The sequence below is a fragment of the Dermochelys coriacea genome, chromosome 6, assembly GCF_009764565.3.
Source record: "Dermochelys coriacea isolate rDerCor1 chromosome 6, rDerCor1.pri.v4, whole genome shotgun sequence".
Taxonomy (NCBI): domain Eukaryota; kingdom Metazoa; phylum Chordata; order Testudines; family Dermochelyidae; genus Dermochelys; species Dermochelys coriacea.
The window spans coordinates 8,842,877-8,859,278 of record NC_050073.1 but is presented as its reverse complement, the minus strand read 5'-3'; the positions used below and the strand labels follow the sequence as shown (position 1 = coordinate 8,859,278).

General features: G+C 49.4%; 1 protein-coding gene across 7 annotated transcripts in view; it reads right to left on the bottom strand.

Annotated features, from left to right (window-relative positions):
- Positions 1-5,869, bottom strand: part of KDM2A (lysine demethylase 2A) — an 85,370-nt gene extending 79,501 nt beyond the window's left edge. For 2 of the 7 annotated variants that reach the window (XM_043516855.1, XM_038405297.2), the window contains exons 1-3: positions 5,600-5,800; positions 4,773-4,800; positions 1,410-1,514 (exon numbers count right to left, since the gene is read on the bottom strand). In XM_043516855.1, coding sequence (XP_043372790.1) covers positions 1,410-1,514; positions 4,773-4,800; positions 5,600-5,619 — 153 coding nt within the window. In that variant the 5' untranslated portion in view covers positions 5,620-5,800. The other 5 variants (XM_043516858.1, XM_043516859.1, XM_043516856.1 and 2 more) reach the window with 5 other exon arrangements.
- Between the last annotated feature and the right edge of the window lie 10,533 nt (positions 5,870-16,402).

Sequence of the window (16,402 nt, the reverse complement as noted above, 5' to 3'; positions counted from 1 at the left end):
AGCTTAACTCCATCCTCTTTGAAACCCTACCTTTCAGGTAGTTGAAGGCTGCTATCAAATCCCCCCTCACTCTTCTCTTCTGCAGACTAAACAAGCCCAGTTCCCTCAGCCTCTCCATGCAAGTCATGTGCCCCAGCCCGCTAATTATTTTCGTTGCCCTCCACTGGACTCTCTCCTATTTGTCCACAACACTTCTGTAGTGAAGGGACCAAAACTGGACACAATACTCCAGGTGTGGCCTCATCAGTGCCAAATAGAGGGGAATAATCACTTGCCTCGATCTGCTGGCAATGCTCCTACTTATACAGCCCAATATGCTGTTGGCCTTCTTGGCAACAAGGGCACACTGCTGACTCTCATCCGGCTTCTCGTCCACTGTTATCCCCAGGTCCTTTTCTGAAGAACTGCTGCTTAGCCAGTCAGTCCCCAGCCTGTAGCAGTGCATGGGATTCTTCCTTCCTAAGTGCAGGACGCTGCACTTGTCGTTGTTGAACTTCATCAGATCTCCTGTGGCCCAATCCTCCAATTTGTCTAGGTCATTCTGCACCCTCTCCTTACCCTCCAGCATATCTACCTCTCCCCGCAGCTTAGTGTCATCTACGAACTTGTTGAGGGTGCAATTCATCCCATCATCCAGATCATTAATAAAGATGTTGAACAAAACCAGCCCCAGGACCGACCCCTGGGGAATTCCACTTGATACTGGCTGCCAACTAGACATCGAGCCATTGATCACTACCCGTTGAGCCTGACAATCTAGCCAGCCTTCTAACCACCTTATAGTCCATTCATCCAATCCATACTTTTTTAACTTGCTGGCAAGAATATTGTGGGAGACCGTATCAAAAGCTTTGCTAAAGTCAAGATATATCCACTACTTTCCCCATATCCACAGAGCCAGTTATCTCAGCATAGAAGGCAATGAGGCTGGTCAGGCATGACTTGCCCTTCGTGAATCCATGTTGACTGTTCCTGATTGCATTCATCTCCTCCCAGTGCTTCAAAATGGATTCCTTGAGGACCTGCTCCATGATTTTCCTGGGGACTGAAGGGAGGCTGACTGTGCGGTAGTTTCCCGGGTTCTCTTTCTTCCCTTTTTAAAATATGGGCACTATATTTGCCTTTTTCCAATCGTCCAGGCCATGTATTGGGCTGGTACCAACCATGATTATAATGTTCCCCCACAATAAGACACTTGTATGATGTGAATTGGAGGCCTCAAATGATCTGATTGACTGCCCACCTAAGTGGTTATATGTTTCAATGGATAAGCTGGAGATGCTAGTCTCATTGCTACATGGGGTGGTAACGAGCCTGCTCCCACTATAAAGCCAGGGAGTTTTTTGGGGGTCAAAAGGCAAATAAAGAGACTAACAGTGAGAGTTTGATGGGCAAAAGTGAATACTGACCAATCTTTGGCTGTAACGGATCCTCTCTTCCTCAGGCTCCATCTCTGACTCTTCTGAAGAGAGTGAGAAGGACACTCCGGGGCTACTGTCTTCCTCCTCTTCCTCCTTAGTAACCAAAATGAAATAGTGAAAGATTGCACACATATTAGAAACTCTCCTTTAAGCCTTCATTTCTTCATTCGTAAGTGACTGTAACATTGTGCAATAAAATGTACAGAGGCCACAGAAGAGCAATGGGCTAACTCCTGAAAAGAGTTACAAAGGGATCTCATTGAACTGGGCAACTGGGCAACAAAATGGGAAGTGAAATTCAATGCTGATAAATGCAAAGTAATGAACGTTGGAAAACAATCCCAACTATACATGCAAAATGATGGGGTATAAATTAACTGTTATTACTTTAGAAAGATCTTGGAGTCATCACGGATAGTTTTCTGAAAACACCCACTCAATATGCAGCAGCAATCAAAAAAGTTAACACATTAGGAACTATTACAAAAGGGATACGTAATAAAATAGATGATATCATAATGCCACTATATAAATCCATGGTATGCCCACACCTTAAATACTGCATGCAGTTCTAGTCACTGCATCTCAAAAAACTGTATTAGAACTGGAAAAAAAGTACAGAGAAGGGCAACAACAATTATTAGCTTCCACACGAGGAGACATTAAAAAGACTAGCACAGCTCATCTTAGAAAAGAGACAACAAAGTGGGGATATACTCATGGTCGATAAAATCATGGTGTGGAGAAAGCTAATATTTACTCCTTCATAAAACAAAAACTAGGGGTCACCTGATGAAATTAATAGGCAGCAGGTTCAAAACAAAAGGAAGTATTTCTTCTCACAATGCACGGTCAACCTCTGGAACTCATTGCAAGGGGATGTTGTGAAGGAAAGAAGTATAACTGGGCTCAGAAAAGAATTAGAAAAGTTCATAGAGGCTAGGTCCATTGATGGCTATTAGTCAAGATGGCCAGGGATGCAATCCCATTCTCCGAGTATCCATAAACCTCCAACTTCCAGAAGCTGGAACTGGATGACAGAGGATGGATCACTTGAAATTGCTCTGCTCTGTTCATTCCTTCTGAAGCAGCTGCACTGGCCACTGTCATTTAGAAGGATAAAGGGACCATTGGTCTGACCCAGCGTGGCCATTCTTATGTTCTCCTTTCTCCATTAACTCCTTGGGGTTCTAGCTTGGCTCCAGGTGACTAGTAATTTGGAGTCATTACCATTTTCTGATCTATGTGAAGTGAGTTCGTATTCTCAGTTCAGGAAGATGCCTCCACATTAGAGTCATCAGTAAGCCATTCGACTTTGGCATCAGAATCATGCTGGCTTCAAACGTATACTTAAACATAGTGGCAGCAGGGTTGTAGCATGGTTTTCTTAGAGAATCAAATGTGTGTCTCTGAGAAGCATGTCTCCTAAATCATGCTGTAGACTCCTCCTCTTGATAGTTTGTAATGTGGTTCTCTGCAGCTCCCCCACTACCCTTCAACAACAACAAATCTACATGGATGTTTGTCAGGGAAAATGCGCAGAAACTCTTCTAACAGTAGTTCAACATACTTGCAGGTAGCATGACTAGGGTGACCAGATGTCCTGATTTTATAGGGAGAGTCCCAATTCTGGAGGCTCTCTCTTATATAGGTACCTATTACCCCCTACCCACTGTCCCGACTTTTTACACTTGTTATCTGCTCACCCTAAGAGTGACCAGTGTGGACAGATTCCTCAGCTCAGAATTTGCCTCATTGTAGCACTATTATCACATGGAGGTGCTCTGATATAATATTGTTTGATCTTTTCTATATGGACAAGATAATGCTGTATTATAACTAAGTCAAAGAGCCTGATTTTTATGGCCTTGTCTTTCCTAGGCTGTTTAGGGAAATCTCCCATGGTTGGTAGTAATAGGAGTGATAGCATAAAAAAAAAGCTCAAGTAGCAACTGGTGTTTTCACCACCAAGTCATATCTACCCATTATGAGCAAGATCAGACAACACAGTGGTTAAAGTGCCAATGCCCTGTTTATACTAACACTTCCGCCAGTGCTACCACCAGTAACTTAAAGTTTATTATAGACCAGGAATTCTCAAACTTCCTTGCACCACGACCCCCTTCTGACAACAAAAATTACTACATGACACCAGAAGGGAGGACAAAGCCTAAGCCCGCCCAAGCCCCGCCACCCTGGATGGGCCAAAGCCTGAGCTCCACTGGCCCAGGTGGGGGGGCCAAAGCTGAAACTCAGGGGGCCTGTAACCTGAGCTCTGTTACCCAGGGCAGAAGCCCTCGGACTTTCACTTCAGCCCTGGGCAATGGGGCTCAAACTTTGGCTTCGGCCCAAAAAATTTAAGGCAGCACTGGCGACCCCATTAAAATGGGGTTGCAACCCACTTTGGGGTCCCAACCCACAGTTTAAGAACCGCTGTTATGGACAGTTTACATGGCTTGAGCATGGTCTAACAACAGTCAAACTGTTTTTTCTCATGTGCACAGTCAAGCTATGGTATCACAAGGGCGCTAGTACATCATAACAGTGCCACAACACATGGTAAATTACATAGTGTAGTTGTGGTCTAACAGGCCCCCAACCCTAGCAGTCTCATCAGAGAAGGCCAATTCAGATATTGGCCTACAGAATTAACTCTCCATCCCTCATCTTTAGAAGTGATCTTAGGCCTGGGCAGAGAGGCAGCTGGTTGGGATAGTGAAAGGAGATAGCATGGCTGCTGCCGTGGTTTGGCTGTGCTGGGAAGACATTCAGGATGTCAGTCTCTGTGGAACTGTCAATCCAGCATCCTTCAGTAACACAGAACTCACTTTAAATTGCACAACTTATTAAAAGAGAAGTTTCACAGATATCAGATGACTTGTCAATAACAAGAAATCTTAACCTACTCTCCCTCTTCAGGAGTCAGGGAAAAACTCCTTACAAAGTTTTGAATTTAAGAGTAGTAAGAGACAAGAGGGAAGGAAATCCCACCAACTCTTTCTCCCTGCCTCAGGAATAAAACCACCCTCTTCCCCATCTCCACCCAGTGCCCTGCTCTCTTTCTTCAAAAATGTTTTTTAAAGCCATGAAACAAATGAGAACGGTGCAATACAATAAAGAGATTAAACAATCCTCACATACAAATCCCAGCTCATCTCTGAGGAGAAAGGCAAAGAAGAGATAATGCCAGTGACTGGCTGCGCCTAAGAAGCCAGAATAAAACGCGTGGTTCACCGAGTTACATAAAGTTAGAGGGGTCGAGGAGGAGGGAGACCATGGGTATTGGAGAGGTCACTAGACTCATCACTGTTGGCAAAAACAGGGGGATATGAAGAAAATCAAGTCTCTCACCAGGTCTCTTCTTCTCCTTTGTCCTTTTCTAAGGATGAAAAAAGATTCAGAAAAATAAAGAGAGGAGAAATTAAATCCCACGCATGGCTGTCTTCATCTTGGGTGCTCAGAGGATCCTAGTATCCAGAAGGGATGGCAAGTCCCAGGAAAACAGCTCTGCTCGTAGAAGGGGGTCAGGACGGTCTCGGGGTGCCTGCAACACTCACCCTTCTAAGCATGGCTGAGAGCAGCCACACGGACATTCCCCCCCCCCATAAATAAACCCTCACACACCCAGTGAACAGACTCACAGCCAGTTACAGGCAATGCCCCTAAAGGAAAGTCACCTCACCCCCAAATCAACTCACCCCAGCCCCCCCACCTCAAATCTCCACCCACCCCCTAACTCACCCCAGCCCACGGCCCCAAATCCCCTGCCTCACCCCCAGTCACCCCACCTCCAATCTCCACGCACGCCACCCTCTAACTCATTCCACACCCATCTCAAGTCCCCTGCCCCACCCCCTCAATCGCTCCACCTCAGATCTCCCCCCAACTCACCCCAAGGGAGCTCGCACTGGGGGTGCCCCAGGGTTATGAGGGAGTCACTCTGGGGGGTGTCCCTCCCCTAACTCGCCCCCAATCCCATCTCCCTACCCCCTAACTCGCCCCCCGGCCGCCGCCGCCGCCGCCTCCCCCCCCCACCCGGCACCCCAAGGCCAAGCGTCCCCAGCCCCCCGCTCTCACCCCAGCGCCCCACTGCCCTGCCCGGCTCTGCCTCAGCGCCAGCAGGCTCGGCACCCCGCTGCCATCCCCACCCCCTGCCCGGACTCGTTTCCCCTCCTCACACAGGAGCAGCCGCCGCCATTTTGAACCCGTCAGACTCTCACATACACACACACACAGGATCGGCCCGGCCGCCACACTGCGCCTGCGCGGCCGCGACCCCCTCCCCAGCGGCTTCCTCCCTCCCGTTCCAAGCAGGCTCCCCTGGCCGCGCACGCGCAGTGACCTCCCTCCCCCCGCCACCCAGAGAGCGACGGGCATTCCCATGCGGCGCACGCGCACGAACCTCACGTCCTCTTGTCGAGAACGCCGGCGCAGGCGCTTTGGCTCAACCTCGCGCAATACTTTGGCGCATGCGCAAAAGCCGCGCCACGAGTCCAACTCCGGTCTTCGGCCTATCAACTTAATCCGCCCTGGGACCCGTGCGCATGTGTAGTAGCAAACTCCAAAAGGCTCAGAAAACGCACAGCGGGTGACAGCGGAGGGAGAGTGGACTAGAGCTAGGCGCTCCCCCAGTGTGACTCCCCACCCCTCCCAACGCAGACCTGGGGCACCCCCAGGGTGACGCCCTATGCAGCCATGGGGCTCCCCTAGTGTGACCCTCCACGCCTTCCCACAGTCCTGGGGCACCCCCAGAGTGACCCCCACAGTAACCCTCCCCCTCCCCACATAGCTGTGGGGCTCCCCCAGTGTGGCCCCATTGCTCCCCACATAGCCATGTGACCTCCCCACACAGCTTGGGCGCTCCCCAGTGTGACCCACACAGCCCTGGGGACACACACTGTAACCCTTCAGTCACCTACTTGTACAGATCTCTGAGGGTAAAGGGGGTATATCCATCCCAAAGACCCATTCCCACAGAACCCTAGGTGGCCCTGAGACCCCTCCCTACAAAGCCCTGGGGGCATACAGCATATCACTGCCAAGACCCCTCACCACACAGCCCTGGGGGTGCCCACAGTATAATCCCCCCTAAAGACCTCTCCCCACAAAGCCCTGGGGTGCTCACAGTATAATCTGTGCAGATACCCGCTCCCTGTACAGTTATGGGGGCACACACAGTAGAACACCTCTGAGACCCTTCTCCCTAGAGCCCTGGGGATAAACCCAGTATCACTCCTCCTCCCCAGATGCTGGCGTGGAGGTCACGCTGTATCATTCCCTCTGCCCTCTCGGGTGTCTCCAATCCCACACCCTGAAGGCACTCATGTAGGAATAGTTTCCCCATCCCACTCCTTGCCTAGGGAGCTGGGACAGGAAACTAGTACATCTCCCAATCTGCTTTCTTGTTCATCAGAATCTCAGCTCATGAAAAAATAACAGAACTAGAGTTTCTAGCTGTTGCAAATAAACCTTGAAAACATGACCATGTGTAACTGGGGCAGAGAGGCCATGAGCAGAGCATTGATCTGGGGCTTGGGGTTTATTCCTAGCTCTGTCACTGGCCTGCTGGATGACCTTGGACAAATTGTGCTGTTTCTCTGGGCCTCAGTTTCCCCATATGTGAAAGGGGGATGATGCTGACCTCCTTTGTAAAGTGCTTTGAGATCTATGGATGAAAAGTGCTACAAAAGAGCCAGGTATCCTGAAGATTTCTTTAAGATAACAGAGTAACTGCTCTGCTTTAGCTAAAGCTGAGACTTGCTGTTTATAAGATGGTTTTTCAAAGTGTCCTAAAATCCACGTGCTTGCTCAGATTGTCTTGAAAATGCCCTAGCCTCATAGGGCTCCAGGGTAGGCTAAGTGAGCCAAATTTGGGGTTGTTATACAAAGATACAGTGCCCCTGAAATTCAATGCCCCTAAAATATGTGCCATCGACATTTTCCAGCCCTTGTAACATTTTGTTTGCATCTAGATCAAGCTGTATCAGGGAACTGACTTGGAAGGAAGAAGCAGGTGGTTGAGTCCCCAAGCCGCCTGGATTCCCTGATGGCTATGCAGACCCCAAGCCAAGGAGTCTGCTAGGGATGTGGTACCAAATGTCAGAGCCCCCTTCTGTGTGGAAGGGTGTAAATCCGCATTAAGAATTTGGCAGATCCTGGGGTGCTCCACAGGCTTCAGTGTTGGAGATTAGAAGGCGAGAGTTGAGCTTGTGCCAGGCGGGTGAGGCAGGCTGGACTGTGTATCTCTTATTGCCAGTGTGGTTCCCTGCCAGGCATAGTGGTTTTTGTGGATTGCTTTCTAAGGCACTTATTTCTCCCCATTCATCGTACGGGGAGCCTAGGTACCCCACTTGGGCTTTGTGGATCACAGCGTTGTTCCTGTGACTTTCTAAGTGTCTGTACACACTTAAAAGTTAGGTTGACATAACTACAGTGCTCGAGGGTGTGAAAAATCTGTACCCTGAGTGCTGTAGTCATGCCGACCTCATCCCCAATGTATACACAGCTACTGGACAGAAAAATGTTTCCAGCCTCCTAGCTCCTGTCTCCCAGGGAGGTGGAATTCCTACAGGGATGGAAAAACCCCTTCTGTCGATGTAGGAAGTGTCTATGCTATGGCGCTACAGCACCCATAGTGTAGACATGACCTGAGTCCCTTTGTGAATCTGGGCCTATGCTCCCAACTTACATTAATTTCAACAGAAGGTAGGACCCTAAATGCCTTTGATGATCTGGGCCTGACCATTTTTAGTCTGGAACAAAAGGGTGGAGAGTGTTCACACTAGCAGCTACAAATGGGCTGTTTAGTTAATTGGCAATTAAGGTACAAAAATCCAGTGAAAACAAACCCATATGAAAAGCAATAGGGGTGCTTCTTCCTATCTATGGATTGTGGGATCTGCATTGTGGGATTGCTGGATATTTCTGCTCTACTTCTCCCCTGGCCTGCAAGGATAGTGAATCCCCCTCTGCTGCCTTTATGAATGGCAAGAATGGGAGTACCTGGGGTCTGGCAGCAATGACAGCTTCCTGTCCGAACACACTGATAACAGTGAAATATTTCCCACTTCCAAACTGCAACCTTGTTCTGAGCTCCATCCTGCCAAACCATAGCATTGTATCTACCTGAATTCATAGAGTCATGGAGTTTAGTGCCAGAAGGGACCATTTGGTTATCGGCAAAACACAAGTCCCTAAATCTTCCTTCCAGTCTGCATGTGGAGCTATTGCCCTTTCACTGTATCTTGTAGCTCTTCCTGATAATGAGTTTTCTCCTCTTTAGATGCAGTTTTCTCTATCAGTCTGTTTGGGAACAACTAGTTTCCATTCTGATTGGGGAGGACAGGGCTATCCACTATGATGCACCAAGTTATTATTAATTAATGAGCAATGTCTGTTTAATCTTCAAACTGCGCGACTGGGAGTCAGGACTCCTGGGTTTGTTGTTTTATTTTTACAAGCTCTGGGTGGGGCGTAAGGTCTAGTTGGGTTAGAGCAGGAGGGGCTGGAGGCTGGGTTCTAGCCCTGGCTCTGGAAGGGGAGGGAAGTTTAGTGGTCAGAGCAATGGTGCCCAGATGTCAGTCAGGGCTCTGTGCAATGCCAAGCACAATGGGCCCAGATATCAGGGGCCTGTGCAGTGCTTGGAACAATGGGCCCAGATGTCAGTCAGGGATCTGTGCAGTGTCTGGCACAATGGGCCTAGATCTTGGTCAGGAGCCTTTAGGCACTACTGTAGTTACATATAATAAATCTGCTCTAGAAGAAGGAAGCAAGTATAGTCACAGTGTGTAGGTAGCGACGATCCCTTGTTCCTCCCTCAACCTGTTCCCTATGGGTATTGGAGTCAGAGCTAGTTGCAGCCAGGTTTGACTGCTTTTCTGCTGCTGTCCCTGCAGAGCCAGCACAGCGACAGGCGAGAGAGTTGGATTGCTGTCTGCCTTGAGCATTGCTAGCAGAACCATGAACCTGCTTGCTGCCCACTGCAAACTCTTCATTCTGGCTGCTGCTTGAGAGGGAAGGAGCCTTCTGGACCCCAGGTGGTGATTGTAGGGCTGGTAGGTGGTTAGGGAAAGCAACTTCATTTTGCTTCTAAATTGGGCATGTAGTTTGTCTCTGAGCTGGTGAGCTGCGATAAATGAAGCCCACTAAGCCACAATGTCCCCAATTCTCCTCTGAGCACTAAAATGGGAGGGAAGGGGGCAGTTCGGGCCATGGGAAGCAGAGAATGGCTGGAATATAGGAGCTCCCCCTGGGCTGAGATGCTAGAGGTGAACAGGGGGATCAGTATCAAGACCTTGTGCTGGCTCTGTGCGGCTCAGGTAGGCCCTCTGCCAGTGGGTTATTCCCTGGGGGCTGTCTCCACCCACTTTCACCACGTCCCCTGCCGTACAGGGGCTGGATCACAACAGAGAATAGGGCTATAGAGTAGAACAGCACTTTAAGGCTAGATCTCAGAGGGTGGACGGGGGGGGGGGGGAGGGGTGGCAAGAGCTCTGAGAGCCACTGTGCCCTCCAGCTACAGGGAGCCAACTCCCAGCCACATGAAGCTCTTGCTGCCAGCTGCCCCGGAATGTCCTGTGGAGCCATTGTTCCATTGCCCAGGGTGATTGACTCCCCACAGCATCCAGCTGCCCATGGGAGCAGCAGCTGCGAGGGGTAGAACATCCATCACCCTGCTGAACGTGCAGCATCATCTCCTGCTCCTACTCTGTGGGGGGAATCTCTACGGCCAGTGGTTGGATCATCTGCTAAGCGCAAGATTGATTCAGCCAGCATGAGCTCTGTGAGGCATCAGGAAAGAGCTCCCTGCGAGCCACAGAGGAGTTCTGAGGGGGGCCAGACCCAGGGCACATCCTGCACATCCAGGATGCCCAGGACCCAGGCTCTGTGTGGGAATGGCAGAAGGTGAGGCAGCCTATGCATCAGGGCTATGGGCAGTGCAGTCACTTCATCCCGGCCCCTGAGCTCTAGTGCTATCGTCATTGGGGGCGGGGATCACACATAGTTTGGGGGAGGCAGAGCCTAGATGGTGGGGCTCCCCTTGGGGCACGGGGCCCTCAATGCTGGACTAGTGAGTGAGTAAGCCTGGATTGCCACAGGGAGCATAAAATGGCTCCTGAGTACAGATCCTCCTAGCCTTGTGGGGAGGGTGGTTGTGGAGCTAGGTTTTCCTTGAACTCCTCCCACTGATCCTGCTCTATGACTGGCAGCAACAATGGCAGCCTCCAATGTGGACAGGTCCTCAGGTGGTCACTGATAGAATAATGACCTCTCACAGGGTGGTTGGCCCATTAAGGGGAGCTGGGCCCAGCCTCACCTGTTACCCATCAGCTATCTCCCAGGTGAGAGTGATGAAGTGATTCTAAAAGCCAGTGTCATTATCATACTCAGCCTAGACAGGGGAAGGGGATGTGCAGTGGGGTCAGGGTTGGATGGGAACTGTAGTTTCCTGCTTAGCAGGTTCATCATACAAGCATAGTTGTTGGGAAGGGGAACTACGGGAAACCAATGACTTGCTGGGGCTGGAGCAGGGGAGAAGAGACACAAGCAAAAGGTCTCTGAGTTCCAGCAACCTGCTCTGAGCAGGGAATAGCTTTGTTTTGCATCTGAGTAATAAAGGAAGCCCTGAGAAAGCAAGTCTGATCCAGATTCGGACATGGTGTCAATCCTGCTCAGGCTGGGGAGACAAATCAGCAGTGTTTACTGTATTCTATCCTGACTCAGAGTATGGGTATGTCTGTACTGCTAAAAAAGGTTTGATCTTAACCTGGGTGAAAATAGCAGTGAAGATGCGGCAACTTGGCTTTTAACTTGGGTTAGCCTCAGGCTCTCCTGCAGGCTTTAACTTGCACTATTAACCCAAGTTAAAAGCTCAGTTCATAGATTCCAAGGCCAGAAGGGCCCTTTGTGATCATGCAGGCCGATCCCCTGTGTAACACAGGTCATAGGACTTCCTAGTAATCATTCCTGTCTGCACTAGAGTTGATCTTTCAGGAAAAGATCCATTCTTGATTTAACAATTGCCAGTGATGGAGAATCCACTGCACCCCTTGGTTCCAATGACTGCCATGTCTTCCGTGCTATTGTAACCTGGATTAGCTAACTGAATTAGCAATACACCTCTTTATGCAGTGTAGACACACTCTATGAGCTACAGATCTTAAAAGTGCCAGCAGAGGCCAGTTCTTGCACCACACCAGAGCTCCCAATTTTGCCACTATTAGTGGGGCTGAACAGAGGGAGCAACAGGGGGAGACCTAGGGAAAGCTCCTCAGGGAGTTTCCTGTTTCATCACCAGTGAAGAGGAGGGTGAAGCCTCAGTCCCCTACTACAAGGGAAAAAGCATTCCCACATGTTTGGCGTCTCCATGCAGAGGTAGCTGACGGCCCATGGGACACACCAGGCAGCGGTGCCACAATGTGTCTGGACATACAGTGAGACTCCACTCCCTGTGGGCTGTTGGGGGTGGGCAGTGATAATGAAATGCTGCCCCCTGTGGGATTTGAGGGGGTGGGGCAGTGATGGTCAGATGCTGCCTCTCTGACTGTTCTTGGGGTACCCAGGACTGTGAGTCATCTGGTTACTTCCTGCCTCTGCAAGAGGAAGCTCTGCCCGTGGTGGCTGGGTGTTAACTCCCTACCACCACCGGCCTATTAGCCACTCAAGCATTCTCTTCTGGGATATGCCAATCCTGTCTTTGCCCTGCAGGTTAGTAATAGGTGCACCTCAATCCCTGAAGCCCTTTGAAGCGTTCCCCTGCAATATCCATCCCCTGACACTGGCTACTCGCAGAAATCCCAGATTCTCTGCCCCCAAAGTAGCAGGGTACCCCCAGTTTAACCTTAAATCACCCCTGGTGTATAACAGACAGTACTTGTAAGCACTTACAATAAAACGAAAGAACGTTTATGTCAGAACTAATAAAGATTCAACTAGAAACAAGAGAGAGTGGTGGAAACAACTGGTTACAAGGCCAAACAAAAATCAAAAAAGCAAACTAGGGCTACAATTAATAGTTCCCTTTCCTAGCTAATAAAGTAGGTTTCTTCCCCAAAGTTCAGTCTGTTGCAGAGCTGGCTGGCTTCACAGGAACCAGGATCCCAACATTCATGAACAGAGCCTGCTCTACCACATGTATCCTCAGGGAAGCGATCCAAGGGGCCTCTCCCCACTCTGAGTTATACTGTGTCATGGAGCCACAGGATTGGTGCTACAACCTCAGCTTTGGGGTAGTCTCTTGGAGGAAGCCCTTTGATATGCCAAGGGGTCTCACTCTTCCTTCAGGGCAGGTCATACAGCCTCACAACCTCCTGAGACTGAATCTCTGAGGCTTCAGCTCTCCTGCTTCACACCGTGAGCTCTGTCCAGTGGGTCCAACTGAGACAGATTCTTGGTAGGACTTGGCTACTCTTCAGGCATTAATGCACCTTTGCAAGTATTTGCAGTGACATTCACACAGCATTGTGAAAACAGTTGGATTTATTAGTCAGCTGCAATAGAGCATAGGAAGTCTTAGGTGAGCACAGAGAAAGGAAGGTTAAATCCCAACCCAAGTCCATTCTGGCTAACCCAGGGCCCCAGCCAAGCTGTAGTGAATCTCTGTGACAGACTGTACTCTTATGTCCACCACTTTTACAAAACTATGATAAATCTTGTACAAAGTATACCTTGTGAGGTATTACTTGAAAACTCATAATCTGTTGAACATTATTGTCATGGTAAACGTGTAACATTGTTAAGGTAAGTTATAAAATTCTTCTGTATAAGACATGTTCCAAGTCTGTGGAAGCAGCTCAAACTAGTTCCTCAGAGACAAAAGGCAAACTGATGCCTCAGCCAGGTATCAACAAAATCAAATGGACTACCACCGAGTTAAAAGGCCATTCTTTGGCAGGAAGAAGAGTGTGAATGAGAAATTTACATCTTGGCAATGGAACAGACTGGCTGTCTCCTGAACCGCAGCTGGAGAGGAGTCTCAGAGAGGAGGAAAGGATATGAAAATGAGGAACAGAGGCCCCAAATCACCTCTCCCCTCATCTGTACTCATGGCATCAACAATGTTTGAAAGACAAAAGAAGCATCATTGAACTAGGGGAAGGGTCCTGGCTGAAAAATCCACCCAGACTGCTGTAAGCATATGGTGAGAGAAACCTTTTTGCTTTAAATTCACTTAGCTTATTAAGTTAGGTATTAGTTTGCATTTTACCTTTTATTTCTTTGTAAACCAGTTCTGACTTTTATGTCTCATCACTTGTAATCACTTAAAATCTATCTTTCTGTAGTTAATAAATTTGTTTTAACTGAACCAGTGTGTGTTTGGATTGAAGTGTTTGGGAACCTCCACTTGAGATAATGGAGTTTGTGCATATCATTTTCTATTAATGAAATGACAGACTTTCTATGAGCTTGTATTGTCCAGGAGGGTGTTGGGCAGTACAAGATGCACATTTGTGGGAACAAGTCTGGGACTAGGAATTTTCTGGTGTCATTCTGCAATATAATTCAGGAGCAGCTGGCTTAGAGCACTCATATAACTCAACTGGGAGTAATTTACATGCTGGAGACTGTGAGTGAGCAGTCTGGGAGTGGCTGCTCTCACAGCAAAGCAGTGTAAAAGGCACCCCAGGTTGGAGAATTGAGGGGATACAGCTGTTCAACAGGCCAGATTGTACCCTGGGGAACATCACAACCTCATTGTTTAGTTTTTGTCTCTGTCCGTCTGACCTCTTGGTCAATTCCCAGGTGACAGCCCCTGACTTTCTCAGCAGCCAACCTTTATCACCCCCACCTCCTCAGTTTTTAGTCTTTTGTTCTTCAGCCTGTGTTTTTGCTTAGCTTCCCTGCTGAGAGGTGGGGAAACCCTTCTTCCTCTGGGTCCTTGGTTGCTAGGTGTCAGTGTGTTGGTGACTGGGTTTTCTATTGTCTTTTTGGACTTTCCATTTATATGGTGCTGGCCTCGGCCACTCTTTTTTAAAAGGACCCTGTAATGGAGTGTATGTACCCCACTCTAGCCCAGCAACTAAACAGTTAACACAGGCACTGCCTGCCCTCGTTGATTGGCTGCCTCAGCGCAGCTGGGAGGATAAAAGGACTGGGAGGGGGTGGTGTGGTTCGTAGAGGAGTAAGCAGGCCTGGAGGAGGGAACTCTTCCCAGCAAGTTGCTGAAGAACTGCTCAGGGACACCACCTTGGAAGGAGACAGCCTGCAGAACCTGGGGGAGGTGTGCAGGATACAGCTGGAGATGATGAATCCTGATCCAGCTTACTTAGCTTGAGGGCCCTGAGTTGGAACCTATTTGAGTGGGTGGGTCTGGGTTCCTCTACTAACCCCCTAATCATAGGGGTGGAAAATAGGGGTGTGGGGTGCTGCAGCACCCCCAGGTTTTATGCAGGGCTACTTGCCCTGCACCCAGGCCTCCACTCTCCAGCTTGGGTCCTGGCTGCTGGCGTGGACCTGGGGCTATCGCCCTGAGGCCCCACTCATGGCCCTCTGCCTGGAACTCCACTCTCTGGCTCTGTGCCCCAGCTATTGGCCCCATGTCTGGGGTCCTGCATCTGGTCCCCTGCTCCCAGGGCTCTGCTGTTGGGGTCCCAACTGCTGGCACTGTGGCTGGGGCTCTGCTACTGCCCCTGTGCCCACCCCAGCCTTTGTCCCCTTATCCCTGTCTGGGTCCCCCTGCCCAGAGACATGGCACTGCTCCCGGTCCCAGCTGGGGGAGGGGTGTGGAAAGAGATAAGGGGGCTGGCTTTCAGCACCCCCACTGTTAAAAGGGTTGCAGCGCCACTGCCTGCCAGGCTGAGTTCAGCTGTTATGCCCTAATCTGGCCAGAGGGGGCACCATTGCACTGACACCAACTCACAAACCCATCCAGGCTCAGACAGTTAGGTGACATTCATACTTGTGTGTCTTGACCTGCCCTGAGAGCAAACAGTCCTTCCCACCCCTCCAATGGCTAACAATGCAATACAGGGGAAACTGAGGCTTATAGAAGGACTCATAAAAATATTACAGAAAAGTCCCACTTTGTCACATACCAAAACAATCGTTTGTCCCTTCATAGCTAGGGTGACTCCTTGCCTGTTGTACTGTCTCTTTTATCTCTGTGTTTTCAGGTATTTGCAGTGCTCTCTGATGGTTTTCTATTGATGATCTGGGGATGGAGCACGGCTAGACAATTGAGCCTTGCATTACATCACTAGCTAATGAGGGAGGCATGACAACTCCTGCTTGAATGGGTTATCGCCAGACATGCTATCCCTGGGAGACTATCTTCTATTCCGAGTCCATAAAGTATACTTTCAACGTAGTTATGTTTCTTAAATTATTACCTGTAACAACTACTTGCAATAATTAGGAGTCTTGATAAGTCACAAACTTTCTGTAGCTACCTTCCATGTTACCCTTTATGGATAAATGCCTGGCAAGATATGTTTGATGTAGTGAGTTTATCAGGTCTGAGGCAAGAGTTACTTGCAAAGAACAGGGGACCTTTTGCCAAGGGACCTTTGTGTCACTCTTGTGGTTAACTCAGTTAATCCCCAGTAGGATGGTTCATCCCTTTCCCTACAACTAGTATGTATGCCCGCCTCCCCCCACCCCATGGGGGTGATCGGCATCACTCCATTGGAATCAAGGAGGCCGGGTACCCAGTGGGTATAAACTGGTTGTAGCTCTGTTAGAGTCAGTAGAGCCAGATTCCCAAATGGTGTAAATCAACCCATCCCCATTGGAATCAATGGGCCAGATCCCCTGCTGGCCCAAATCAGCTGGAGCTGCAAGGGGGCTAAATCCCCAGCTGGTGTAAATTTGGCATTACTCAATTGGAGTCTGGGCTAGATCCCCAGCTGGTGTAAATGGGTGCAGCACTACTGGAGTCAATGGAGTGATGCCAATTTACTCCAGTTGGGGTTCTGTCCTGTTGTGCTGAGCTCTGGGTACCACATCACCAGAGTGAGATCAGCACACTGGTAGCTGCTCAGACA